The sequence below is a fragment of the Gallus gallus genome, chromosome 7 (assembly GCF_016699485.2).
Source record: "Gallus gallus isolate bGalGal1 chromosome 7, bGalGal1.mat.broiler.GRCg7b, whole genome shotgun sequence".
Taxonomy (NCBI): Eukaryota; Metazoa; Chordata; class Aves; order Galliformes; family Phasianidae; genus Gallus; species Gallus gallus.
The window spans coordinates 29,565,025-29,591,981 of record NC_052538.1 but is presented as its reverse complement, the minus strand read 5'-3'; the positions used below and the strand labels follow the sequence as shown (position 1 = coordinate 29,591,981).

General features: G+C 39.8%; 1 protein-coding gene across 19 annotated transcripts in view; it reads left to right on the top strand.

Annotated features, from left to right (window-relative positions):
- Positions 1-26,957, top strand: part of NCKAP5 (NCK associated protein 5) — a 441,589-nt gene that overhangs the window by 250,986 nt on the left and 163,646 nt on the right. For all 19 annotated transcript variants that reach the window (XM_040704243.2, XM_040704245.2, XM_040704244.2 and 16 more), the window contains one exon: positions 18,302-18,435. In XM_040704243.2, the coding sequence (XP_040560177.1) occupies positions 18,302-18,435 (134 nt within the window). Of the gene's footprint in view, positions 1-18,301; positions 18,436-26,957 lie in introns of those variants that run through there.

Below are 26,957 nucleotides of genomic sequence, written 5' to 3'. Positions count from 1 at the left end.
CCAGGGTTACATTTTTCATGACTAGATTATTGTTGGAAGTATATACATATCAGAACATACTCTAAAGAAGAGAATAAATTAAAGTATTGCATTTCAAGGCTAATGTTCATCATCAAAAGTGTATGAATAGTCTGTAAGAGCCAGTTTTTCTCTATGGTTGTGTTGAAATCTGATACATTATACATAGAAGTGAGTGAAGATGTATTTATAAATTGGTTTAATAAGGAGAACTGAATGCATTTAAACTGTAAATACCTGACAATTTGCTCAATTTTCTCCATTTTATGAACTACCATCAATAAATATTGATGGTTATTTGTTATCAAAATGGATATCTGCTCCACTGCTAGGCAGCCTACTAGGAGTGTTAGCAGCACCAAGCTTAGCTGTGGTGTGGCTCTTTCTGTTGCCTTTAGTTGACCTTTTGTGTGGCTCTTTGTTGACCTTTAGTTCTTTAATGTGCATTTTGGGAATTTTCTTAGTCAAGTTTCTTCTGACTCCTCAAAGATATTTTACCTTAATGTAAAGGAAAGGAAGACAATTGCTTCATGTCTGTACGCTTCATACTGGATTTAGTAGAGACTGTGCAGGTGTCTGTGGTGACAGATTTCATTAAAAATTAGCAGCTTTGAATGGGTGAAGTGTTTGTTTCAAAACATCACAGAAAGTGCATATGATTTCAGTCATGAAAGTCCTTAAATCCATACATTTGTACTTCACTTTCAAGTCGCAGACTTTGTGCCTTTAGGACACAGAACAGTACCTGGAAAATTGTTCACCTTTGTGAAGTTTTGTTCACAGTGAACAGAATCGGGTTAGGAACAATGAGGAAAATGATGCCATAGCAGACAGCATAGTCCTTGTGATGGGTAAATGCTGTGTTAGCAGAGACCTAGATTAAAAATCTGGGGTGAACCGTAAGTACACACAATTATGTGATGTTTTCATAACTTGGACTCATTTAATAATTACCCAGAGAATAGTTGAATATGTTATTTATGCCGTTGCTCCGTATGCATACATGCTACGTGGTTGCTTCATTTGTTTGTACTTCTGCATCCAAGTATTTTAAATCTATTCTATCTTCTGTTAGTTCAGTGGCCTGTAACCTACACAAAAGAAATTGTACCATTTTGGCAATTTAGCTGTGAAGGTTAAAGTGGGCTGGTAGTGCCTTTTATATCTCCATGGCTTTCACTTAGGGTGGGCCCTGGGCTCTGATTTACTCCATGTCCCGCTGCGCATTTAAGTGATGCAAAGTGATTATCATGGGCTCTTCCCGGTGTCTGTCTATTCCACACCTGCACCCTTTTGTTAAAACCCACCGTGTTAACTGAATGTGAGGTCCCCACTGAATAGGTTTCCACCCTCTGGTAATCCTTCTGCATTAGATTGATTTATGAATGTATCAGATTCTTTGTTAGCATGTAAACCACTAATTAATTTAAAGCTCTCTGTGGAAAAATTAAAGCCCTGGTTAAGGCTTTCAACAGGCTCAGATGGTGCTAATAATGGAAAAACAAGTTATATTAATGAGTTCTGATGCGATCAGCACAATTCTTGCTTTACAAACAGTTTTTGCTATAAAATAGAGGAGACTGCAAGTTTTTAAATAAAGAGTGAAGTAAAAGGGAAGGGCAGGAAAAAAACCTCACTGCAGCAAGATATCCCCTTATTACCAGGAATGGAGTCACTTCTGCTGGTTACAACTTCCTTAAATGTAATGTTTTAGATATACATAGCAACCTCTATTACAAAGTTACAAAGCCACTGGGATTCAAATGCAAACCAGCCTTTCTCCCTGATCGAATCAGAACTTCTAATGTAATCAGCTTGATAAGATCTCTCTCTTGCTTCCTCTTCTCATTGTGAGCTGCTGAACTGGAACATCACATGGATGTGCTAAGGTGCAGAAAAGGACTTGATTGAAATCTTATTAAAATCAGTAGAGATTCTGACCATGTTCTTTACTTTTCCACACACCGAGCTGCTTTTTTGTGTATTTTGTTTCCTTTTGCTCAACTGTAGAGCTTTAATATAGCTCCTCTTTTTTGGTGGGAAGAAAGAGAAGATCTGCCTGATGGTACTTTGTTGAGCTGAAATGAAACGAAATTGGAAATAAAAAGGCAAAACTCCATTTTGCAGGAGGCTGGAAATGTGCATTGATAGAGTCAGGCCATGACTACGGGAAGTGGCACTTTGTCTGCACCTCTCTCAGCTCAGAGCTGCCTGTACCTCTCATGGCTCCCAGTGCTGTCCAGTACCCCATCTCCTGCCACACTGCAGGTGTGTGCTCAGCACTGACACCGATCCTAATGCTGCCCCATCAATCACCCATCCCGGAGCCCCTGTTACAGGGAACACAGTCAGCGTTTTTCAGAGCCTTTTCACATCTGCACCATGGGCCTCATCCTTACACCAGAACAGCAATGCTGTGCTTGTGCTTCAGCCCCAGTCCTCATGCATGGTAGCACAACACGCTGCTGTCAGTGAGACGGATCTGTGCTGCGGTGGGAGCAGCTGGGAGAGCTGCTGTTGCAGAAGCGCCTGGGTCTTGCAAAAGTAGGTGGTATTTAGTAATAAATGGAGTGTTAAAGATGAGATACAAAAGGCTAAATTCTCTTTCCTAGCTTCTAGGTCCTCACGTCTATGGAATCATCTATCTGTGCTTTAATTAGAAAGCATCAGAGAGAGAGAGTCACCGCTGTAAAATGTCTCTGCATATTCAATGTCTTAAGCCAGAAGGAAGCAGCCTGACCCTCATGCCTTCTCCTTGCAGCTGTCTATTTATATAGCCAGCCATGCTGTCCGGCTCCTTGTTCTGAGGAACTTTGTCATATGGCCCTTGGAGAAACTCAGTGGCATTTGTAGTAGTTAACATCAATAACAGTTAGGGAGATTCTTTGCAAGCCCCATTTAGTGCTCCTGGACCTCATTAATAGTCCATATGTCACCAGGCCAAATGTCCTCACCCACAACTTTGCTGCTTTATCTTCAGGGCTTTTAACAATTTGTAATCCAGGAAAAGATTTGCCTTTTTAATTCCTCCCATGTCCGAAGTATTTTTCTTTTGTTTGCTTCAAATGTGCACGCACACAGATGCTCTCTGCTCTTGTATTTTAAGGATTTTCTGAATCTCAGGGTTCTTCAGGAGTTAAGATATGGGACCTCTCAAGGGTCCTTTTAAAATGAATTAAGAAGGGAATCCAGTTGGTCGCTGTTGTGAAATTGAAGCACTATAAGCCTGATTCTGTCTGCTCAGAATGATTCTGGCTTTCATACTCGGCTCTGTCTCTTCCTGCTTAATTAATTTCTGCTGTTTTTTTTTTCACCAGGTTCCTCAATAAATTGCGAGGAACGTGTCTGTTAAAATCAATTTGCTTCCAGTCTGTTGTTGGTTAAAGTGTAGTAGAAATTGTGTGACAGAGAGGAGATAAAACGGTCCTGAACAATTCCCCCCAACTTCGTGGCCTTTCCCAGTCTGCCTTCTTACCAGGAGAGGGAGCTGCGTTCATTTCAAATAACACCCGGGTCCGCAGCCATGCTGAAAACAAACATTCGATGGCATCTGCTTGAGCACGGAATGTGTGGCAGTGTAGAAGCAGAGTGCACACTGCAGTCCGTTTTGTCCCGCTGCAACCTCAGGTTTGTTTCGAGCTGTAAAACGTTAGTAGCAGTATTTGAAAAGAGCTTTGCATTGCTTGGTGCTTGGTGCTTGCCTCGGTTCTGGTGCTCTCTTGCTGCACGTTGCCCAGGGTGCTGTTCCAGGTGCCGGCACAGAGGAGAACCAGGGTTAGAGCTGAAGGAGCAGAAATGAACGCTGTCCCTCCTGCTGGAAGCTGGCAAAATGGTCTTTCTCTTCAGCAAGTTTGTGGCAGTGTTTCATCAATGTAAAAAAGAGTCAAGTAGAATTATATAAGAGTCATTGAACAGGGAAAAAAGCTATTCACAAAATGCATTTATATGGGGTCTGAAAGTAAAAGAGAGGCGAACTGTAGAAAGTGTGTCAGATAAACTAACTTGCCCTCAAGTAGAAATTGCCATTTATACATTAGATAACAAAGGCAGGAGATGCTGAAGGCAGTACAGAAAAAGCACGCGCAGCCTCGTAGCTTCTGTGGGAATATTTAATATCAGAGTGGCAGTTGGCTTCAATGTGGAGCAAATCCCGCTTTATGACCAGAAACAGCTGCACCCCGCTGCAGGCAATACCGCGCTGCCTAATAGGAGTGATGCGCACACGCACTAATAACAGTGAATTGTAGCCATTTTCATATCAAAGGTTAAGCTCTGCAATCCTGAGCTCCTCCGGGCAATGGCACGAGTTGACTCTGGGAAGCTGCACACTCACTGGATTAATGTTCTCGTGAGGATGACCTGAATAGAGGCACCGTTCTGCAGCCTGAGGAGGAGGGACATTTACTGTCAGGTTTTATCTAATGCCAGAAAGCAAGCACAGCTGGAGCAGAATTAGTCACAACGTCTGGAAAGAAAAGGTGAATGGAAGAGCTGGGCCAATAATTAGAATTTCATGCAAACCGGGAAGGTAAATTTATACAGGTTAATAGGAGTGAAACCCTTGTCGTGGACTTGGCTTCACAGCTTTTTTTTTTTTCAACTAGCTAGGGAAATTGGTATGTTAAAAGTAAAAGAAATCACTGTTGTCTTACTGCTTTCCTTCTGTTGATGCAAATGCTGGTCACTGTGTCCATCTCAGTGATCTTGACCTTTTCCCATCGTCACTGTATTTGTATAAACTCTTCCATAGGTTCTGTGGGTCGTGTTACAGTTGTGTTCGTGGTGATAGGAGTGTGTTACTGATTTACTGCCTGGAGTCTGGCTACAGCGAAGCAGAGAGGACAAGGCAATGCAGCAATTCTGATTCTCTGAATTCTCCTTCATCTGATCGAGCCAACTGATGCCAGTGAACACTTTCACCACTGGATAGGGAGTGAGGTCTTTAATTTCTTCATCCTTGTAGTCCTCTGTGAACTTACCCTATTGTTCTTATTTTTAATATACGGCACTAGATAATGCACAAATTAAGGTGCTGTACAGCATGTTAGTTTCTGTACAGGTTGGGTATTAGAAAAAAATTCTTGAATGAGTGATGAGGCTGTGGCACAGGATACCCAGGGAAGTGGTGGAGTTACCATCCCTGGAGGTTTTCAAGAAGAGGGTAGATGTGGCACTGAGGGACATGGTTTATTGGGTGTGGTGAGGATAGGTCAATGGTTGGACTATATGATCTTGGTGGTCTTCTCTGACCTTAATGATTCTATAATTCTATGATTCTAGGAAGGGACAAAGTTGGTATACCAAGCGCTCAATTCTGATTTTGATGAACATTTGCTTTATTAAATGAATGCAGTGCTCTAGGAGCTTATACCATTAAGTTGGTTCTGACCCTTAAAACATCACAGTTGTGCAGTGCTTTAGATTGCATCGTAGTACAGTGGAACCTTTACTGCACCAACTCTTTGTTCAGGAACTGGTGCAATGGAGTCCTGATCCAAAATAGAAGCTCTAGAGCACCAAGAGAACATGATAGCTTTGTCCTGTTCCCAGAGCTTATATGTACATTAAATGGTCTGTTGTTGATGAATAAAATACAGACAGCAGAAACTGGGAAAAATGATTTGCCCATTTCAAAGCACTGAGCCCTTTTGAGGTAGTCACAGCACGTAGAGCAAGACTTCAACTTGTGAGTGTTCTTTATGCCATTAAGAAAAGGTTTGTTTTGTTGTCTTCATCTCTTGGCATAGCGTTATCACTTTGCTCTCTGCAACTTCTGTTTAAGGTTTAAAAGGAATATTAAAATAGAGCAAGTAAATGATGCTTTCACATATTAAACTTACAAACTTTGCATGAATTCCTATAGCTTGAGCTTGCGGCTATGATTCTTCATTTCTTTTCCACCCTACTTCAGTCTCATAATCTTTAATTCAACTTTTGCTTTGTCAGGAGTTAGCTTTTACATACTTTCTGTTTGTTTTGGCTCTGCGCTCACTGCTTTGTGATAAGGCAGCTTTTGATATTCTATGAGATCTTTCATAATGAAGATCTCATGACATACTGTTCCAAGTCTGGAACTGGTGGCCAGACTTGCTTAAATGTCCTGTGAGAGGCAGCTGTCTAGACTGTGGGAATGACTATGATGTTTGGACTGTGTTACTTCCATACCATTTGGCATGATGCACTCTGCAGTTATTCTGGAAATGAATACAGATACAAGTCCCATGCTTGAAACAGCACCTGATACTGGACCTTACCTAGTTGTGAAGTGGCTTTCACTCATTCTCCAAATTGTGCCAATAAATCATTCTTTCGGTTCAATAGCTCTGTTGTGTGACGTCAGAAAACTAGGAGATTAAAATCTCTGCTTACTATACTCATAATAAGTCCTATTCTTCTGTAGTTTTGGTGTCATACAACTCATGTTACCTCAGTCACCTAAATCTTTTATAATCTTGTATATAATTGTCTGACTCAAATTGGTTATTTGTACGATGGGCTTTATTCTTACTCATCTCCTGTCTGTATGATTGTTTAGGTAGCGAACTCTTTGGGGAAGAGGATCTTACAATGCTTGTAAATAGTGCTGAGAGCCATTTGGAGCCTGGAGGTACTGATGTGCTGCAGATAATCACAGCCCAGCTACTTGGGATGAATACTGAGAGGGAATTTGGCTCAGTATGCACAGGCCACGCAGCAGTCATTTTGTAATTACATCTTTACACTGCAGATTTGTGATTGGCATCTGCAGTGACACTGCTTATTTAGAAATGATTTCTGAGTTGCAGATTAAAATTATCCTCTCTTGGGAAAGCCTTGTTTCTGGTTGTACCTATTAACAAGTGCCCCAAGGCAACAACTGGCAGTCTTTCAGTTAAAAAAACTTTTTTCCTTGGCTGTCAGTGGAGGAGCAGGTCAGAATTCCCAGAATCTGTGTACGATAGCCCCAGATAGCTGAAATGATGTTACCCCTCGGGTGGAAATTGTGTGACGTGGGAGATACTGTATGAAAAGACACGCGTTAAATCAGAACCTGGTAAATGTTTTCACACTAGGGACGGGTTTTCAGAGTTGTTGGCAGTGGTCAGCAGCTGTATGTTAAATCAGTTGGGAGAGGAAACCTCTTCACAAACTGAAATATGTAGGAAGAGGTGAGTGCAAAGTTAGGGTGTGAAGAGCGTGTGTAATCCAGCACACTGAAAAGAAGGAGCTTTAGAAGGAACGTAAACAGGTTTTCAGAAGTATCCCTGTGAGCCCCCAGGGAGCAAAAACATCAGTTTGTAGCAGCGTATTCGATCTCACACAGGTGGGATGGAGGAACTCTTCTGAGCTTTGTGCTCTTCATCCAGCTACTGATGTGCGTCTGGGTGCCAGGGCAGGGACAGAGCCAGCTGTGCTGATGGGGTTCACCTCCCTGCCCCACAATAGCTGAAAAACTGAATCGTCTATTTGCGCACCTCATTCCAGGGAACCCTGCTCTGTTTGACTTTGTATGGTCAGTACAACTGGGTTATTTCTTTTCAGCCCCATTTAGTCAAAGATTGTTCATATTTCACCTATATTGAATTTGATTTCAAGCCTGATGTCTTAGGTGAGTTATAGGAAATTGTTTGGCGCAGTGATATATTACACACAGGAGCATTAGTGAACAGCAGAGTTCCTGTTCTTCAGATAAACAGCAACATTTCTTTCTTGCCAAAGCTTATGGAACTATATAAATAGTTTGCTAACTCACTTTTCATACTCCTTGTAGCCAGCAGAGGTAAAACTGGTGTGTCTGTGAACCAGTAGCTCCATCCCGTGTGAATAGATAAACATAGAAATGAAGACCGGAGAAATCAATGTCAGAGGTTTTCTGTCTGTTTTTGGTCTTCTTTGGAAGTACAGCTAACCTACGTGTTCTGGTAAGGGAAGGAGACTGAAGGGGGAGAGCCTGGCTGGCACTCGAGTTGGGCTGGAATTAGTCTGTGGAGACTTGAACAGACCTTCAAGAGAACCTATTACTGAAAAGTCACTCTGCAAAATGATATCAGGTCGTGATACAGTCTTTCAATTACTCCAGTTGGACCAGTGAACAAATTGAAAACACAATGCAAACTTGTTTCTTTATTTTTCGAGTTCTCCCAACTACCAGGCTTGCAAACTCAATCTGGCCTCTGAAAGTGAAGCCAGTTCTTCCAGATGAGTGCATTATCAGCGTCACTGGCAGCTCTGTTAAAGTTACTGTTGAGGATGCACCAGCCAGCAAAAAGTCCACCACATTTCCCTACTGCCTCCAGCAGTGCCTGCAGAGCTTAAGGAGTGAAAATGATAAAGAGGTACATTCATCAGAAAACTACAGTGATAGGCCTCTGGAATACATGCAAAAAACAGCTGGGTAAATCAGGTGTCTTTTTGCAGTTACTTACCAACCTTAAACGAATTCTACAAGTGAACACAAAACAACTGTAATAAGATCTGACATGTTCATGAGCAGTGCTGTGAAGAGCCTGAGAAAAAGAAATGCTGCATGGAAAGGTAGCAGGCAGCAAGTAGTGATGCCAGGGGGGCTGAGTGTGTCAGCTGAGACAAATAGAAGTGTGTGTGTGCAAACTAAGATATCGGTTTATCTCGCATCCATGGGGACATGATGGTACTGCAGATGTTTCTGAGCTGCTTCTCACAATAGTCATGGTTCAGTTCTCCATCTCCCATCCTTCCAATTCTTGATTGGCCTGACATCTCTTTCACTTAACTTCTGCATATCCTAATTATTAGTGGAAAATACAAATACTTTCATGACAAATCCAGAAAGTGAAGAAGCATTAACTCTGCCTAGCATCAGAGCACACTACTCCCAGCTTCTGAATAAATCTGAGTTCCCTGGAGCAACAAAGTCCAGTTCCCCTGCCCTATCATTTTACACCAAGTAAAACTCTTAGAAGTGTTTATTTATTATCTTTAAATGCTATCCTATGTGTGTCCTGCTGCATAACTCCTATCTCACTAATACAGATCCAAGTGGGAAATGCTTGATTCAACCATGTGCCCGTTTGTTCTGCGAGCACTCAGTCACTTAGAAAAGAAACCACTTATATCATCTGAAGAACACATTGGTCAGTTACAGGGGAAAAAATGAATGCTTTGGGCGTAGGCACACAGTCATTTCAGATAAACAAAAGTGATTTAGGATGGCCCTGTTTCTCTTCTGGGGGTTGCCGTCCCCACACCAAGTTGGTAGGGATGTGGTGGTTCTCCTCCTTCTGCTCCACTGCACAGCCAGCCTGCTCACCCCGAAGCACACTCAGTGGTGTGCTGAGTTCACCCGGCTGCCTTGCACAGGTGTAACCAGACTGTGCTTGTTAAGTGATGGAGTCATCGTGCACAGCGGTGTGGATTTTATTGTCATCCATCTTGGTGAAGTCATGGTAAGACTTGGAGAAGTTCAGTGGTTTCTGTTGGGCAGTGAGTCCTGGTGGTAAGCACAAGTTAATGAAAGTAGCCACAAACAAAGCAACACAGCACCGTAATAAGGTTTTCCTTTGTTCTCTATGAGACTTTGTTTTTTATTTATAGAAAGTCAAGATAGGGCTTAGACTGGAACTTTATCAAAACTGACAGCGATTATCTTCTCCTTAACTGTAAAACACAACTGTGCCATAGCAAACACTAAATGTAACCTGAGCACGTGCAAATGTGAAACAGCCCTAAATCGTATGGCCTGGGCTTTCCTTCATGCACCTGTCAGTGCTCAGTGCTGGTTCTGGCCTTTGGTATGAATTTTATTTAATCCAACAAGTGGGAAATGTAAACTGACACATATTGGGTTTGTTGGTGGGTTTTTTTTTTTGTTGTTTTTTTTTTCTTGCCTGCAAAGGAATTAATAAAAGCTCATTGTTAACAAGTTAAACTGGTTGTAAAACTTTGCTTCTAATAAGAAAAGTACACATGTAGTACAAAATTGAAAAACCCCATTGCTATGCTTAGTTCTGCATCTTGCTCAAATGCGAGTCACTGTCAAAAAACTGTGCAGCAGCAAAGGGCTTGGAATTATAATTAGCCATTAAAACCTTGCACATTTCTAGGAGGAAAAAGCTGTACGTTCCATCACTTATTACTTCCACTCTTTCTCATTTTGGGGTTGGCAGACGTTTGTTCTGCACACTTCTGGATATTAGGTATTCATATGAATGATGTCTGTTGTAATATTGTTTCCAGGTTTTTATTTGATCTTGAAAAACATTTCATTATGTTTAATTTAGGGAAATGAAATTTCTTTAATTACTATCTGTTGAAGCTATTAAAAGCTCAATTACATTTGCAAATTCATTTTAGAAAAGCGTTATCATTTTAAGATTAATAATTAAAAAAAAAATCCTCGATCTGCCTGTGTGGGGATTTCTAGCTCTGTAAGAGTGTTCTCTTTATTTCCTCACAGGAGATGGGCACAATATGTCTAAAATGGAAAAAATAATTAGGCTGAGGACTGGGGATCAATACAAGGCTTTGAAATTATGCTATCAGCTGTGAACTTGAGTAAATAGGAATTGTTTATTAGAGAGATGTGATTTCAGAAAATGCATTGCTTGCCATGATTCAGCATTAAAAACATGATCTGGAGATGGTGTTTAAGAAGCTCTGGCTTGTAGTGGCTGCTGGGGTGCAGATGTTTCACCTGCCTAAAGCTCGCCTGCACGTGGCGTGTATTGCTGTGGTGGATTGGGGGTAATCACTGGTATACAGGGAGATGGGTGCAACCTGCTGTAGCGTAAGGACAGTCAACCACAAAGCTGCCTTCCATTTGTTAGTTTCTGGTAGACGAGGAGCGAGTTGAGGTTTTTCTTGGTGGTGGTGATGGGGTTTTTTGGTGTTTATTTTTTTTAACGGTGACTCGTGTTTCCTGTGGCCTTTGCTGTGTGCTTCCCAGAATGACGGGGCTGTTTGGCACCAAGGGGTGCCCGTAAACCATAACTGTGGGAAGGGATGTGCAGACAGAAGAGCTTGCTATCCAGCTTGGTGTTGAAAGGTTTTATGAATTAAAAAAAATGTATAACATAAATTCTGTCACAACTGCAACTATATATACAGTATTGCTCATGTAATAGCCTGCCTAATTCTGATTAATTGTAGGCTTGAAATGATAAAGGAGCTTCAGCACAGCAGTTATTCTATTGTACAGATGCAATTAAAACTGTATCACTGCAATATAAATAATGCTAAATTAAGTTGCTGTCCTGCCACATGGTGGCAATTTTGAGCTATTGCACAATGAAAGCCAGCATCTTATTTTATTCAGAAGTAGTAATTGTATCAAGAAAGTGTTTCTAATTTACTTCAATTGCTCTGGAGGAGTGTTATCACCAAAGAATATAAAGTGTGTAAACTACTGTCACTAAAATATCACTACTGGTAATAAATGTTTCCTATCTTGCTGTTCATCTCAGAGCCACGCAGAGCTTGAAGTTTCCATCTGGTAGTCATGGAATGCATGTTCTAGTCTGTTACGAGGCAAGAGAGAGCCATCTATTAGCACATTAAAATTTAATAGTGAAAAATAAATTATTTGCTTCAGATTATTCACTTTAACTGTTTTTAAGGCAGTTACAGAAAATGCTAATACAAGTTATTTAGTGCCAATTAGATTTTCCTGGTTTATTCGGGGCAGCCTGTCGTCGTGGGAGCAGAATCCTATTCCAAGAGTCATCATTTTTCCTTACTGGAATGAAGGAGCTAGAAGATACCAGCCTAAAATTAGGAGATGCAGTTTATACTATGTATATCTTGCTGTTGCAGAGCTGTAGTGAGAATAAAGTTGGGAAAAATAATTACATCCTGAAATAATTGGAGAGAAAAATAGAGGTGTAATATAAACCGAGGAACTTTCTGCCTCAGCCTCTGTAGTACAAGTCAGCATCAAGCGAAAGGGTAATTCATTTTCATTACAGAGCAGCAACACAATTTCACCCTTAACTTTATTTTGAGGAGCTGTGGAAATCAAGCTGCCTTTCCCTCCGTGAGCCCTACGAGTGCTTCAGTTACTGCTGCTTATGTCTTAATGCTTCACAGTACGTCGAAACACCTTAACTTCATCCTTGGGAAAGCTTTGAGTGTTTTGAGAGTAGTTGTTGGTATTCCCAGTATAGCTGGAAACAGTAATGAGGGACAAAGGCATATTAACTGCCACTGTCAGAAAGTTCTGGTCTCAATAGCTGGCTGATTTAATAAAGCCTTGTTACAGTAAAATGATTCAGTTGTAAGCTGCCTGTTAAAACTGTAATAAGCACAATAAGCAGCGCACTTCTCTTTTCCATTCATTAGGTAGTGTTTTTTCATGCTGTCAAAGTCCACCACGAGGAAAGCTGCAGTGTGCTGCAAAGTTGTTTGTCAGTGCCTCGGTTTATTTTTGCAGAGAAGTATTGATTACAGAATGAGAAACATTTGGTTTAACAGCGATCGATGAGGAGCAAACAAAGGACACTGAAGTTTGACTCATTTTAATTTAAACTAAAATACAGTACCTGGTGCAATTTATGATGGAATAAAAAATGGTCTCGGCCCCCTCCGTTCTTCTCATCATGTTTCTTTCCTGCCATCTGTGAGTGAAGGAAGTTGTGACATAGAAGTTCAGTCTCCTCCCTGCTGGGTTTGGGACCGGGCTGCAGAGGGGGAATTTGGATGGGAAGGTCCCTACCCACGTGTGAACCTGGGCTTGGCAGAAGGTGAGGGCAGGGCAGTCTGCTTCTGGAGCTGGCCGTGCCAAAGCTATCTCACCCACTGTCTGCCTGGGAGGTGCTTGCCCAAATAGAGTTTGATCACACGCTTTATACTGGAGGGAAACACTCACTGCATTGGTGCCTGTCCCAGGCTTCCTGCTCGTCACCTTAGACAGCTTATTTTTCTGTACATCACTTCCTAACAGTAACTTTCCAAGCCCTTGTCTGTGTCGCAGTACACCTCTGTGTTGATGAATGTCCTCGTGTTTGTATCCTGTCCAGTGAGCTAATGTGGTTAGGAGACCAGATAATTACTGAATTCTGATATAATTGGAATATAATAGGGATTGCTGTCTGCAGCACACTCCGTTGATCAGGTACAGATAGACCCCAGTATTGCAAGAGAATAGTGGATTTGAGTCCTATGAATGTGCCTATTGGCCACTTACGTGCTACACAAACTGATTTACGGAATGTCAGTGTGCTTCTCATAGTTGCTGTTTGTTTGCTTGATTTTGGTTTTGTTACCTGCTTCTGCAGCCAGCTGGTGGTCTGGCCGTGGGACAGTGTGCTCCAGACCAGGCTATGATTCAGTTATTAGAATCATAGAATTGTAGAATGGCATGGGTTGAAAAGGACCACAATGCTCATCCAGTTCCAGCCCCCTGCTATGTGCAGGGTCACCAACCAGCAGACCAGGCTGCCCAGAGCCACATCCAGCCTGGCCTTGCATGCCTCCAGGGATGGGGCATCCACAGCCTCCTTGGGCAACCTGTTCAGTGCGTCACCACCCTTTGGGTGAAAAACTTCCTCCTAATATCCAACCTAAACCTCCCCATTGTAAGGTATCAAACGTATAGCATCAGAAGTTACATCAATGCTTGCTGAAGTACTCGCTTTAGGTTAGCAGTGACTTAACGATGCTTCAGTGCTTGATGGCTGGACTGGATGATCTTAGTGGTCTTTTCCAACCTTAACGATTCTATAAGTTGTAACCAAACAAACAAAAAAAAAACTGTATTACTTTCTCCCCTTTTTTAAAATTCATTACAAAGTATCTGTTCAAAATCAATATTAATTATGCAGAATTTGTGGCCCTCTTTAGCAAATGCTTAAAAATAGCTGTTAAAAAATTAACATGCAGGTTTTTAGCCTGATTTAGAGCAGCATTAAGCCTGGGTTAAATGTTCTTGTGTAGACTTTTTTTGACAAAATTGCTCTGTGTTGTTGACATAATTACTACCACAGTACTTAGGACATGTTGACTAAGGAAGATCTTTTGTATTTGAGCTCAGCAGCCCTGTTCCACCTGACTGTTTGTAAAAATGGCTTCTCACGAGGTTCAAACATCAGCTAAACAAAAAGGAGGGAGCAGTTTCTGTGCAGCTGTTGGGCTGTCTCCCTTCTGAATAGCAGCAACATGTGCAGTATGTGCCGTGTGTGCCTGCTGAGTCCCTGGAATATTTCCCTTGCCAGCGTCTGTGGTCTTAAATTGTGATGCAGGAGAGGTGTTAAGCAGGCACAGCAAAACCCACGACCCTATGGCCAGGCACTTTGCCTTTGCCTCATGATGCATGCTTTTATTTTCTGTTACTTTTGCATTCGGTAGCTCTACAAGTCATTCAGGAGCTCCAAGGAGGAGACGTTTTCAGTTCAGTGTAACATGACATAAGTAGTTCTCACGCGTTTTGTTTTGATCATCTGTATCTCAAATTTGATTTCTTGCTTACATTTGAGAAGATGAATTAATGTGTGGTACACGTCCCTGGCTGCATGAGAAATGGAACATTTTGACATGAACATTTCTACACTTACACAAAAAGGAACTCACTGGCATACAGACATTTGCTCATGAACGTGATGAGTAGCTGGTGAAACTTGATTGCTCAAATGCTCATGAAAAAGTAATTGCAAACAGCATTTGTTCAGGTGTTAAAATAGTCCAGTACTTAACACAAAAGTATGGGTGGGATTTGCTAACCCTGACTTTCACTCTAGTTTGTTCACATTAATTTTTTGCATGTTCGGAAGGCTATCAGAGACTTGACAGGGAGATGTGATGGAAGTGAGTCTGTCTGGAGAGGGGAAGGGAGAGTGAAGCAAGGGTTGTGCTTCAGAGAGGAGAAAGGTTAACTGTGAGGAGAGGAAGTGGGAAAGATTTAGCAGAGCTGATGGAGAGAAGAAGATACAGCTAATGAAGAATTGGCAAGTGGAACACATACGACTTCATTTGGAGATAGTAATGATGTTAAAACACAGTAATGCATTTCACAACGCATTCTTTTTTATGTCATGTCTTCTTCATTTTGCATGCTGATTGTACCCATTTCCAGTAAGCTTTTAGTCAGTGTAAGACATGGAACCACTTGTAGCCAGTTCATTTGTTTTCACACACCTTTATCTTAGACAGGAACAAAGTGGGTTTTGCACATTTGCACAGAGGAGCTTGTAGAGAGCATTATGGCAGTGCAGAATTTCTGGAGAATTCAGGGATGTCATCTGCTACTGGGATGAAAAAATCTCTGACCATTCTGTGCAGGAGGTTCACTTCTCTTTTGTGCCTTCTCATAATGGCCTTTCTGGGTTTGAATAGAAACAGTATTTTTCTTGTAGTTATGATCACTGTAGTTATGATCACTTCTGGAGCTGCTTTCTGTTTGTGTACCCATAAGTGTACCATGGCAGAAGCATAAGCTGTGTACATCAAGGTGCTCATGTAACTAGTAGTGTGTTGTGGTTTGAAGACTGGACATTTATTCCAACATGGAGGTTCCTAATATTTAAACATTTCATTTTTGGAATGTTATCATTCTTTTATGGATACTTTTCTTAAGGGAACTCCTAGGTCTTTTTTCTTTTCTTCCAAAATGAAAATCACATGCATGTGTGGATCTTTTCTCCATGACAATATTGCACACCTTCCCACATGAGTATGAGGAGTAAGTGGTGGCAATAGCATTCCATGACCTACCGGCAAGAGGGAAATGAAACCCAGAAATAGCTTACACTGCTCTTTTACCTGTAGGGAAAAGCCTGGATCTATGAATCTCTTCTGTATATTCCTTGTTCTACTAGAAAATGTGGTTTTGTGGTTAGTGGCAGTGTGGCCATGACACAGATACAGCACAGTCATTCTGCAGGCTCTATCGGTGTGCAACCTACAAAAGGTCCTGGCAGTGAGGTGGAAGAAAGTATATTATTCTCTTTTTGAAGGGTCATGTCTTGGTAAAAAATGCTGTGAAATACCCCAGATATTCGCAGGTGTATTTCTCTGTAGTCTTCCCTGTGGAGATTTGACTTTGTACTTAAAATAAAAAGGTTTATTTGAGAAGCAGAGCATGGTCAGTGCAGCAGGCGGAGAGGTAGCTGCTGTATCAGAGTAAGATCATTGCCGTGGTGATTATGTTGAATGAGAGTAATTCTTTAGTGTGTTACCTTAGTTAAGCTGTTACTGCAGCAGGGAGCTCAGGCACAGCCTGGTGCTTGAGTTAGCTGGGACACTTGGGTTCATAGCAGTTCCTGCTTCTCCTCCAGGGTAGCATAGGAGTATATCAGTTACTAGAGGGACAATTGCTTATTCATGTTTAAGCCCACTTTCTGTAGGCTTGTCAGTTTGCCTTAAGCACTGCTAAGTAACTATATCTCTCTTCTGCATTATTTTCCATACTGTTCTCTGACTCTGGGTGCTCTAGATGTCTCCTAAGCAGCAGTCAAATACATTTATAAAAGATACTGGCAGTATCCAGCACACAATATGATCTTGAAGCTGGTTGCTGATAGGATAAATCTGGACAAATTCTAACTACCTTGAATATTCTTCCCCTATCGATAGTGTGAGTTATCAATCCTGGGATGGATTCTCTACTGAAGGTGCTGTGCATCTTTTGCTTGGTGCTGAGTGCTCTGCTCTTTTCATTTTGACAGAAGCAAAAGATCACTCAGCACCTGTCAGGATGTGCTTACGTAACAGCAACTAAATAATTGAGTTAGGACAGTGTATTTGTTTCCCAGCAATGGGTTTCTAGTTTTGCAATTTCCCATTTTCCAGGGAATTATTTTATGTGTACAGGTATTACATGTGACCTACTAGGCAGAAACTCTCTTCTTTTCTGAGTAATTCCCCATGTTTCTCCACAAGTATATAGATATTTCATTTGATCCTTTGCAGCCTCCCTTTGTGGCATGTGCTTATTTATCACTGCCTTTAAGATCCTTTTTCCACTTGGAAACGTTCATATTTTTGGTCCCTTGGTTACTGCTTTATAAATTATTATCCAGTTAGATTTATAACTGTAAGACTTGTACAAATAGTCTGTCTCTCCCATTTAATGGCTTAACACTAAGACATCTTTGTTATTTTCTAATAAAATTGTGTGTGTAATTTCTAGACAAATTTTTGCAGGTGTGTCATGAAAATTTAGGTCAGTAATGGAACTCCATCTGATAGGCTGCCAACTGCAATGCACTAAGCACACAGAACTTCTCCTAAGTGTGTAGGTAGTGTACCCGCTATAGCTTTATAGTGGCTTAACTTCTTTTATGCAACCAATTTGGAAACCCTTCACTGGGGGACTGTAATGTAGTACCACGTTAATTGCTTATTTGTGTTTTTTTTTATTGACTCGTTATCTCATTTAAATGCACAAGGATAAATTTAATTTAGTTAAATTTAATTTAATGTAATTTCTGTGTAGCAGCAGGGTCACGTGGAAAAGGCTGCATATACAGTTTTTTTTTATTCCATTAGCATTTTTATAACTTTTCAGTTCATTCCCTACTCTTCCTAAATCACATGCACCTACTTTTAAAATGGGGTTTTGAAATCATTACTTTTATATCTCATTTCTATATTTGGATCTGAAGTTTTTAAAAAAAACAGGCGTCCATAACATATGTAGATACATCCAGGCAGCCCCGTGTATTGTGGGTTGGGCATTTTGATCCGATTGTTTCAGCATTAGCAGCAAGTGTATTCTATTTGCTTTTGAGAAGTATTAGTAAAATTAATGATATTTTTAACCCTCTTGCAGGTTTTTGTTTGAATAGCCGATTTTTACAGATTCTTTGTGATAGGATTTTGCTTAATAGATTCAAATGGACTCTGTCCTACTGATAGGAATCTCACTTCTCATCCGAAACAACAAAAGCAGTGGTGCAGAATCATCTACTCAGTTCTTTGGACTGTGTCATTAAGGGTTGGGTGGCAGGTCGTCATCATGGCTGCTTCAGGCATCCTGTGTCTATTATCGAGCAAGACCACAGATCTCAAATATTATTTGTGAAAATTATTTTGAATGGAAGTGAAGAAAAAGCACTTCAAAGGAGGGGAGAGTGTTTGTTCTCAAATAGCTGTTACACTGACTTCTGCAAGTCTGAGCTAAGGAGAAATAGCTCAATCTGGTGTGTATATGGTGATATTCTGACAGAACCTCTATCTCTACTCTGTTATTGGGTGTATTTTTGCCTTTAAAAAAAAAAAAAAGCTAAAAAATTGAATAGTTGATAATTTGATGATTTTTCCGAAATAAAATATAAAATTCATCTTAAAAGTGTTTTACATATAGAGTGATTTATTAACTTTTATGCTCTTTCAGCGCGAGAAACTGATACATGAGTTGGAGGAAGAAAGACATTTAAGACTTGAGAGTGAAAAACGATTACGGGAGGTAACACTGGAGTCAGAGCGTAACAGAGCTCAGATGCGTGGCCTACAAGAGCAGTTTTCCAGGTATGTTGCATAAGGGAATTTGGCTTAAAATATGGGAACATACTTTGGTTCAGAAGGACTGATCAAACCTCATGACTGCTTGAATGGAAGGAATCTAAGCCAAAAAACTGCTTTCCCTGTGAAATTTGGTAAGCGTAGCAGGCATTTGGCTGAATGATTGCTACCACAAGTTAAAACTTAAAAGGTTTAAGCTTGTATTCTGCATAACAGTGAACATTTTCATTTCCAGGATTTTGTATTGGTTAAAACTCTCGGTTAAGTTCTAGGAAGTGCATGGCATTGATAAGTCCGTGTTTGGTTGTTTGTTTCTGTTAACCATCAGCAAAGATTTTGTTCAATCTCAGTAATGGCAAAAAACAAAACCAAGCACATGTTTTACCACCTGGGTAATCATCCTGCTTCTATGAGCTTGGGGTCTCTTCCTGCATTTGCTCTTACTCAGCGGAGCTCCACTGGAAAGGGAATTGCATTACCTACACTAATAGAAGATACTGCTTTTCATTAATGGCACCTGTAGATGGCCATGTTCTTGCCAATGATGAAAACTGCCATTGGTTTCATTGTGCTCTGATTTTATTGTAGTGTAGACTAGATGTTAGAAGGAGAATGTATGACTTAGAATGCTTTGTTTGCTTTTAAAACCTTATATATGTCATGATGAATATTAGAGGTTATTTTTTTCTGACATTTAGTAGAATATTAAGATATCTGCTTATGCAAGCAAACTTTTTTTTTTCCTAAAATAGTGTATTTTTCTTACGCAGTTGGAGCAAGTAATGAAACAGGCAACTAGATAATCTTGTACTGTTTAAAGATGCTGTATCATTTGAAGGATTTGAGGCTTTTTTCCCCAGTGTGAGAATAATCTAATTCGACAAGACAGGTGATGATAGGAGATGTTAAAATCAAGAAAATTGCATGTACTTTGGAAGAAGATGGATAGACAATAATACTCTGGGCCCAAATGTTCTGTATTTCAGATACAGATAGACTGAAGTAAGAATGTAGATTATAGCATAAGTCTCTTAAATCTGTGCAATTCCTGAACTGAGTTCATTTAAATAAGCATTCCTAAATATACATGCAGTACAGTAGGTTAAAGTGTGATCTAGAGGATGCTTCTTTGCATCTCAAATATTTTCTGTGCATCTGTGAAAGAATAAAACATGATAGTTTATGGAAAGCTGGAAGTTGATCTCTATAATCAGGCGAGGAAAGCTGTCTGCTCCTATCTGGAATTGTGTGACTTTAATCTATCAAATAAGCGTATAGTTTGAGATTGAGGATTTCAGAAGGCAAGTTGTTTTGTTTTTTTATTGTTTGACGTTTCCATTCGTACCAAGTAAGCAATATTCCAGGCTGAGAGTCTGAAGTAAATCAAAGTTTTCTTTCTTAACATCTGTATAGATCTGCCAAAGCCTTAAACTGACACAGTGGTTAGTTTGATAAATATGTGACTGCTGCTGTAGAAGAGGAAAGCTTTTGAAACCAAACTTATCTTCCAGAATTGCATTGTGGTATATCCATGCAGTTTTAAATTTGTTCTCTAATTTTACTGGAGGTGAATGTATGTAAGGTGTGCAAAGATCCTGCAAGAAAACTACTTAATGCTGAAAATGGGATTTTTTACTGTATTTGAGTACAGTGATTTTTTCATTGTCCTAGTCTAATCTCACCTTGGGGTGAAATCTTTGGTGTTTTCTCTCTTAAAACCACTGAGATCTGTTGCTTTACCGGAGTTGCTCTTTTATATCATATAAGGCCCATTTTGGCATGAGAAGAACATTGCACAAATGCATCGTGACTAATCCTAAGAGTACCTATCATCCAATTTCTTCCAAGGTAGTGTCATGCAGTCTGACTTTTTCATTTTGATTATTGGCATCTCTTGTGTATGTACAGCAGGTTGGTATCCATGTTGGTGTTATGCCTACTGCGTCTTTATCCAGCTCTGGAAAAAAAATGGGTCAGTTCATGATTTTTTGATAGGTTGTAGTTTAGCATTAGCTCCTCCTTGAACTTCTTTTATGTGGGACATTGGAGAGCAGAGTGCAACTACTGCATCTCATGCATCTCCTTGTTCTCAGTTTCATCTGTACTTTTCCTGATTTCTGCATCTTCCTACAGCAGTAGGAACAGAAACAAAACAACTCTGCCTGGAGCAGTAGGTGTGATTTATAGTATCGCTCTAAGAAACCCACTGATAGAGCATAAATTAATTACATCTCTGTTACATAGCAGTAAGTAATACAAACTGTTTTTTGTTTAGCACATACAGCACATGTGACTCCAGATAGGAAGTAAATGTTAAAGCAGTAAAAGAAGGGGCTTTACTTACATTATTTTGATTACTATTCTGATCTAAATGGAACAAGTTCAATAGAAGACACTATTACAAAATGTATTTTTACACAGTAGTTGAAGAGAGTAGTGTTAAATCTTTAAAATCCCCCTTGGGTAAATTTCACAAATTCTTTCACTGAAGATGATGTTGTTTATGGATATCAGTGTCTGTGGCTGGAGAACGGCCTTGGGCTTTTAAGAACAGATGTTACTGCAATAGTAGAAAATGGTCCTTGTTTGATCTGCCTGGGTCCTGCAAATGAGATGAGTGTAATACTCATTAGAGTGTACTTTGCCATGCCCCTCGCATTAATATTGACCGTAGGGTTAAGCCTGTCACTTCTGGCAAGGCAAAAGGTGACTACTACAAATCCGATAATACTTTGTGTAAAAAGACTGTGTGTCCATTACTTTCAGCATATCCTACTTGGTTTTCCTCCAGCAATTGCTGGTTCTGGTTGCTCAATTCCAGCTTGTCTGCATGTAGAGTGGAAAGGATGACTATTTTCCTGGCATTTGTGAAAAAGAGATCTTTCACATTTGCAGCATCTTCACCTCATAATTTCTAACACTGTCACATCTGCTTGGTGGGAGAGTGCTAGAGGGCACCACCTGCTTGTCAGAGAGACCTTGCTGCTTGGCAAGTAATCTGAATACAACAGGAATCATTTCTGCAAAGTCTAAACTTGAGGGTGCCTCTGTAGCTTCTGCAGCCAGTCAGCTTGTCTTATGTCCATTGAATGTCCATTTATACCATTAATAAAATTTCAGTCTAGTCCCTGGCAGGGTAAAATGCTCTCCTGGCAGCCATTGCTGGTATTCCTTTGATTTTGTCGTAGCAGGGATGAATACAATACTGTGAAGGAATTCACTCCTTGTCTCAGAGAAATATCATAGAAGGAGCTGTAGTTGTGCAGAAATCTCTGATCCTTCCTGAGTGTACGTAAGGTTGTTGGGGGAGTCAGATTGTCACCAAGATGGCATTTATGCCAATGGCTGACCCTGTCGTACTGGCCTAAGCTCTTAGATACCTCTAGCTTTTATTCAGTATGGCTATGTGAAATGTAATGTCAGAAAGTAGTGAGTAAATATAAAGCAAAACCTGCCGTCGGGTTCACAGGCATCAATTGTGGAGCTGCTGCTAGGCAGAGCCCTTCCGCTGGAGGAGCGCTTAGCTGCTTGATGGACTTCCTAAGGATGTGGTAGGAGTAAAATTGTAAATAACTCTTTCACCTATTGTACAATAGTGATCCTGGCTTTTGATTTGAATTTGATTTGATTTTGAAGTGATAGAGGAAAAGGATGATATATGTTTCTTTTAGATTAATGCTGATGGGATGAGCGTATTAGTATTTTTATTTCTGTGCATGTACAACAGTTGGGTACATATTTCATCCCTCATCCTCGCACAGCAGTGTCAAGCATCTTTAAGTAACTTTTCAGTAATACCAGGGAGCTTTTTTGTGAATAGCTCTCATGTAGCAGAAAATAAAGTGTCTTTTGGTTATGTTTTTTTACTGAACTCATGATCTGAAGCCCAAAAAGGAGGTTACTCCAAGCTGTATGGGGAGTTTGGTCCCACTCAGTTCATAGGCTAGTTTGAATTAAAACAAGAATTTAACACCAGTTTCAGGTGTTTGACCAACAGGAAGAAGTTAGGAATCTTTTAGCTCTCCATCAGGCTTCATTTTTTCCAAGCTTCTGTTCTGTGGATGCTACAAACCATCTGATTGAACTGTGCATATTTTCACAAGGAAGTTGATAAGAAAAACAAACAGTGATGTCAGGCTGACTGCAGAGTACTGAAGAATCCATAAACTCAAAGCACAGAAGTCATGCAGGGACCAGAAGTTTTACAAGACTACATTGCATGATATATATTGGTTTATGTAATACTTTTAAAAAGCAATGGGTTGCTTTGCTTCAGGCATTATTAAAGACACACGTAGAGGTACATGCAGCTCCTGAACTTCTGTGAACTCTGCAGTCACTGAAGCTACATTAAGAGCCAGCTTGTTTCAGTACCCCAACACACTACTAAATCATGTGGTGATGTTTCATGACAGCCCGTAGTTGATGAAAGCTTCTTTCGAAAGTAAATATGTAATCTTGTCTTCCACAGCCAAAACATGGGGATCTGTGTGCTGGGAAAATGCTGCTTATTTCTATGCTGACAGTATGTTTCATACTTGTGTTTCTGGAAGGTTGCATCTATTGCCCGTTACTGATTTATCAGAGCATGAAATGACACTATTTCCTCTGTTTTCCTGTGTAGCACTATAGGAACTAATAGGGTGCAGTATTGTTGTTTTTTTTTTTTTTCCTTTTCATAGTATAGTAGATAAGCACCAAAGCAGTAGTAGGCAATTTACCCTATGTAGGGCAAAGAAAGGTAAAAAAATGCCTAGCAAAAAAGCAGTATATTAATATTTTCACCACAATTGAACAGTTGGTTACTAATGCCCATACACAAGTCCACACACAGCATGTTATCCCCTTTATCCATTACTTTATTATGTGATAGAAAGCTGTCTTGAATATTCTGCATTCCCATATCATGATCATCTAGCCAGTAGAACCTTTCTATCTTAGTGTGTGCTATGTATCTGTAATGTGTCTTGTTAGATGGCTGTTTCATTCCCAAAGTGAGATCCCTGCTGACACTAACAGAAGCTCTTGGAAGCACGTTCCAATAATACTGTGCTCGAGAGTAAGAGAAGGGATTCCTGTGTGGATTATGTGACTGGGTTTACAAGCGCTTCTATGTCAGAGGACAGTGAAAACTTCATTTTAGTGAAACTGCAGGCTCCCTTGTTACTGCTTTTTAAAGAGATTGAGGTTCATGTTTGGTTTTTATGTACTGTAAAATCTTGTACCTGTCAAAGTTCACAGCTCTGTGCATTTTATTTTGCTCAATAATAGGCATATTTTTGGTACAAATTTCTAGTTACAGATAATTCTCAGTTGTAAAACGTGCTTACATTTATGAAAGGAAAGTGCTGATATATGAGCTGAGTACAATTACAGAGTAATACTGCTGCCTAAATGCTGTTCAGTCATGTATGGAAAGGTGTTTCCAAGGCGAGTAGGACCTGGGGCTGTCAAGAGAATAGCTATTACTTATTAATGGTTTACTGTTCTTGTGGATGCCTTTTTAAAACTGCATTGGAACATGCGAAGTACAATATTGACTGTTACTTTCCTGTGGAACTTTTCATGGATTGGTTTCTTTTGAGCTTGTGAAATCAGGAAAGTTACAGATGTCATACGTTATTCTGCAATTCCCTGATGCAATAGAAAGTCAAGGGGCTATTCAAAATCAACACATTCCTTCACATAGTTAATGAAAGTATTCCTTAGCTAGACATGATAAATACCTTAATTCCATGGGCCAACAGAAAGACCAGCAGATCCGCAAAGAAACATCTGCAAAGATCAGCAGAAAATGATTTGTTTTCCTTGGGTTTAATTTGTCCCTTAAGCCAAGCCATTTGATGATAATTAAGTGTGGCTTAAAAGAACATCTTTTAAAATGCTTGCTTTTAACATGATATTGTAAATTTGGAGTCATTTTTTCTGGAAGGAACTTGTCCTAATTATACTGGAAGATTGCCACAGGTTTTTATTCATACCTTGCCTTGATGTGCCCGTGCACAATTACCCTTATATGTGAAAGACCCAACTCCTTCATACTTATCATCTCCTTTTTGTTTGGAAATATGATTTATATGTACATATATATGCACACACATACATGTACATATATATATGCACACACACACATATATATGTATATATATATATATATTCACACACATACATATATATATATTTATATTTGCACATGCCTAAGGAAAAGATCATAAAAGGATGAAAAGTATTTATAAACACAAAGGCATGGAAGATACGAGATAGAAGGGTATGGCACAGTTGAGAAAACAGGAATGCTTAACATCTGTTCTGTCTTAGTCTTCTTAAAAGGAGGACAATAGCATAAATTTGCCAGTAAAGCTTGACAAGGGTGATCTACAATTGCAAAACTGCTTTTGGATGAAAAGCAGTTGAAGAATTAAGATAATTAAGGTAGATTCCATTGAGCTATGATGTCTTCATTGTATTCACTGACATCAACTGTACTCAAACCACCACTGGCAATTATATGTGTAGGCAGTCTGGAGAATGAGTGAAGTTCCAAAGGAATGTTATTCAGTTATATATAAATAAGAAATTGTGCACAGAAGATTAGACTGATTTGCTGTTAATGAAATCTAGATATGGTTCCACAATGGTCTTCACAAAGAAGTCTAAACACTTACAGTCCCAGTGCTCAGCTCAGTTGCTTGAGTTTTAAGTAGATTCTGAGAAACTCTTCTAAGAAGTTTTTTTATTGAGTTTAATGTACTTGCAGAGGAATTGCTGTGGTTAACGATGCTCTGTAGTGTGTCCCTTGCGGTACTTTCGAAGGTAGAACATGGCTAAAATCAGATGCTAAATCCTTAAAGGCAGCTACAGATGATCTGCTCTGGGAAAGCTTTTTCATGATGGAAAAAATAGTGATATTCCCATGTCCTCAGCTGTGAGGTTAATCCCTTCCTCGTCTCATCAGGAACTCCTGCCAGCCCAACGTATTAGAATAATTTTACATGTTTGCAGAAGGGATAATAAGCATCATATTGAAAAGGGACAAGCTTTTGTCTAGATTGCAGTTATAAAACTGTAAATCATTTCTGTATATTTGTTAGAAGTTCCTATGTGCTTAAAAATGTTAAATTGGAAGATTACATTTGCTTATAAAACTCTCTAATTTTGTCAATTTTATATGCTATCTTTACAGTACTGTTTATATGTTTTGAAGAAGTGTATAGTAATGAATGGCTTAATATAATCTGAAAGTTCTTAGATTTCAAAAAGGATGACCTTTCCAATAATTGTTTTTAAAAATATCAATTCCCTACCAAAACAGCAAGAGCGAATCTACAGTGGGATGGAAGTCTTCAGCCACATGTTTTACTCAGCATGTAGAAGCCACATCCTTCCTCCTGAAACTCAGTGCTGAAAATCTCCCTACTTCAGTTGATGTGTGTACCTCTGTCCTTGAAAAAGATTATCTTCATAACACCTGAATAACAGAAGAAATTAAAAGGAAATTGAGGGAATACCTGTGAGAGAAAAACAATGTGGTGATAAAGAATTCAATAATTCAGAGAGATCTGTTTAAATGGAAATAATGTCCCAGTAAAATGATCAGAGATGTTAAACTAGACAAAGAGCACGGCAAGAAGGAAGCAGGCAGAGAGCAGGTGTTACTGTAGGTCTGCAACTGCTGATTGTGGTGAGTTTGGGGCTGACTTTTTAGAAACATCTGGTCTAAGCTGCAGGATTGTCTCCCCGAGTTGTTTCCTACAGCGATGCGATGACTCAGCCTTGCTTTAAAGCCCCGTTTCCTTTATAACACTGCCCAGTGGTACCTTTTATGAGTTACCATCTTCCTAGGATGGAAGAGGAGATGGAACGGAAAGCACAGGAGTGTTTTGAAACTTCCACTGCGTGTGTCCTTCCCGACTAGCAGACTTGCTTATGCCCACGCCGTGTGTATGTGTGCCTTCTGCACCTTGAGACCTATTTCTTCAGAGTGCACTGCTCTGGAGAGTCAAAAACACGAGTGCTTTGAAAGCCAGTGTGTAAGATGCTAGTTCAGGCTGATCTTCTGATTGCATCGTTAGACTTAAGGTCAATGCTCAGATAACATGGAATTATCCCATTTTAATTTACTGATCCCATCATAACTGTGGTTCCTTTCGTCAGTTGATAGTGAACCTATTAAGAGCAATAACTGATGCACAACTTGCAGATTGTAGGCTGTTTCTCTTGACTAATGCTTCATAGAGAAACGTGAGTTTATGACCAGCATTTTCATGCTTTTTGTTAGGAGATGGTTTATATTAATAATTTTCCTCTCCTATAAAACTTGTGTTATAAACTGTAAATGTATCATTAATGGGCAGCGGTGTATATTCAGATTGATGGTAGTAAGAACAAAACAAATTAAATTATGAAGGAATATTATGATTAAGAAGCTGACATAAAGCTAAATGATCGTGATTCTCTTTTTTGAGTGTGACTGGAATTCTTCAATGGAGCAATGATTGACTGACTCCTAATTTTACCTTTACAAATCT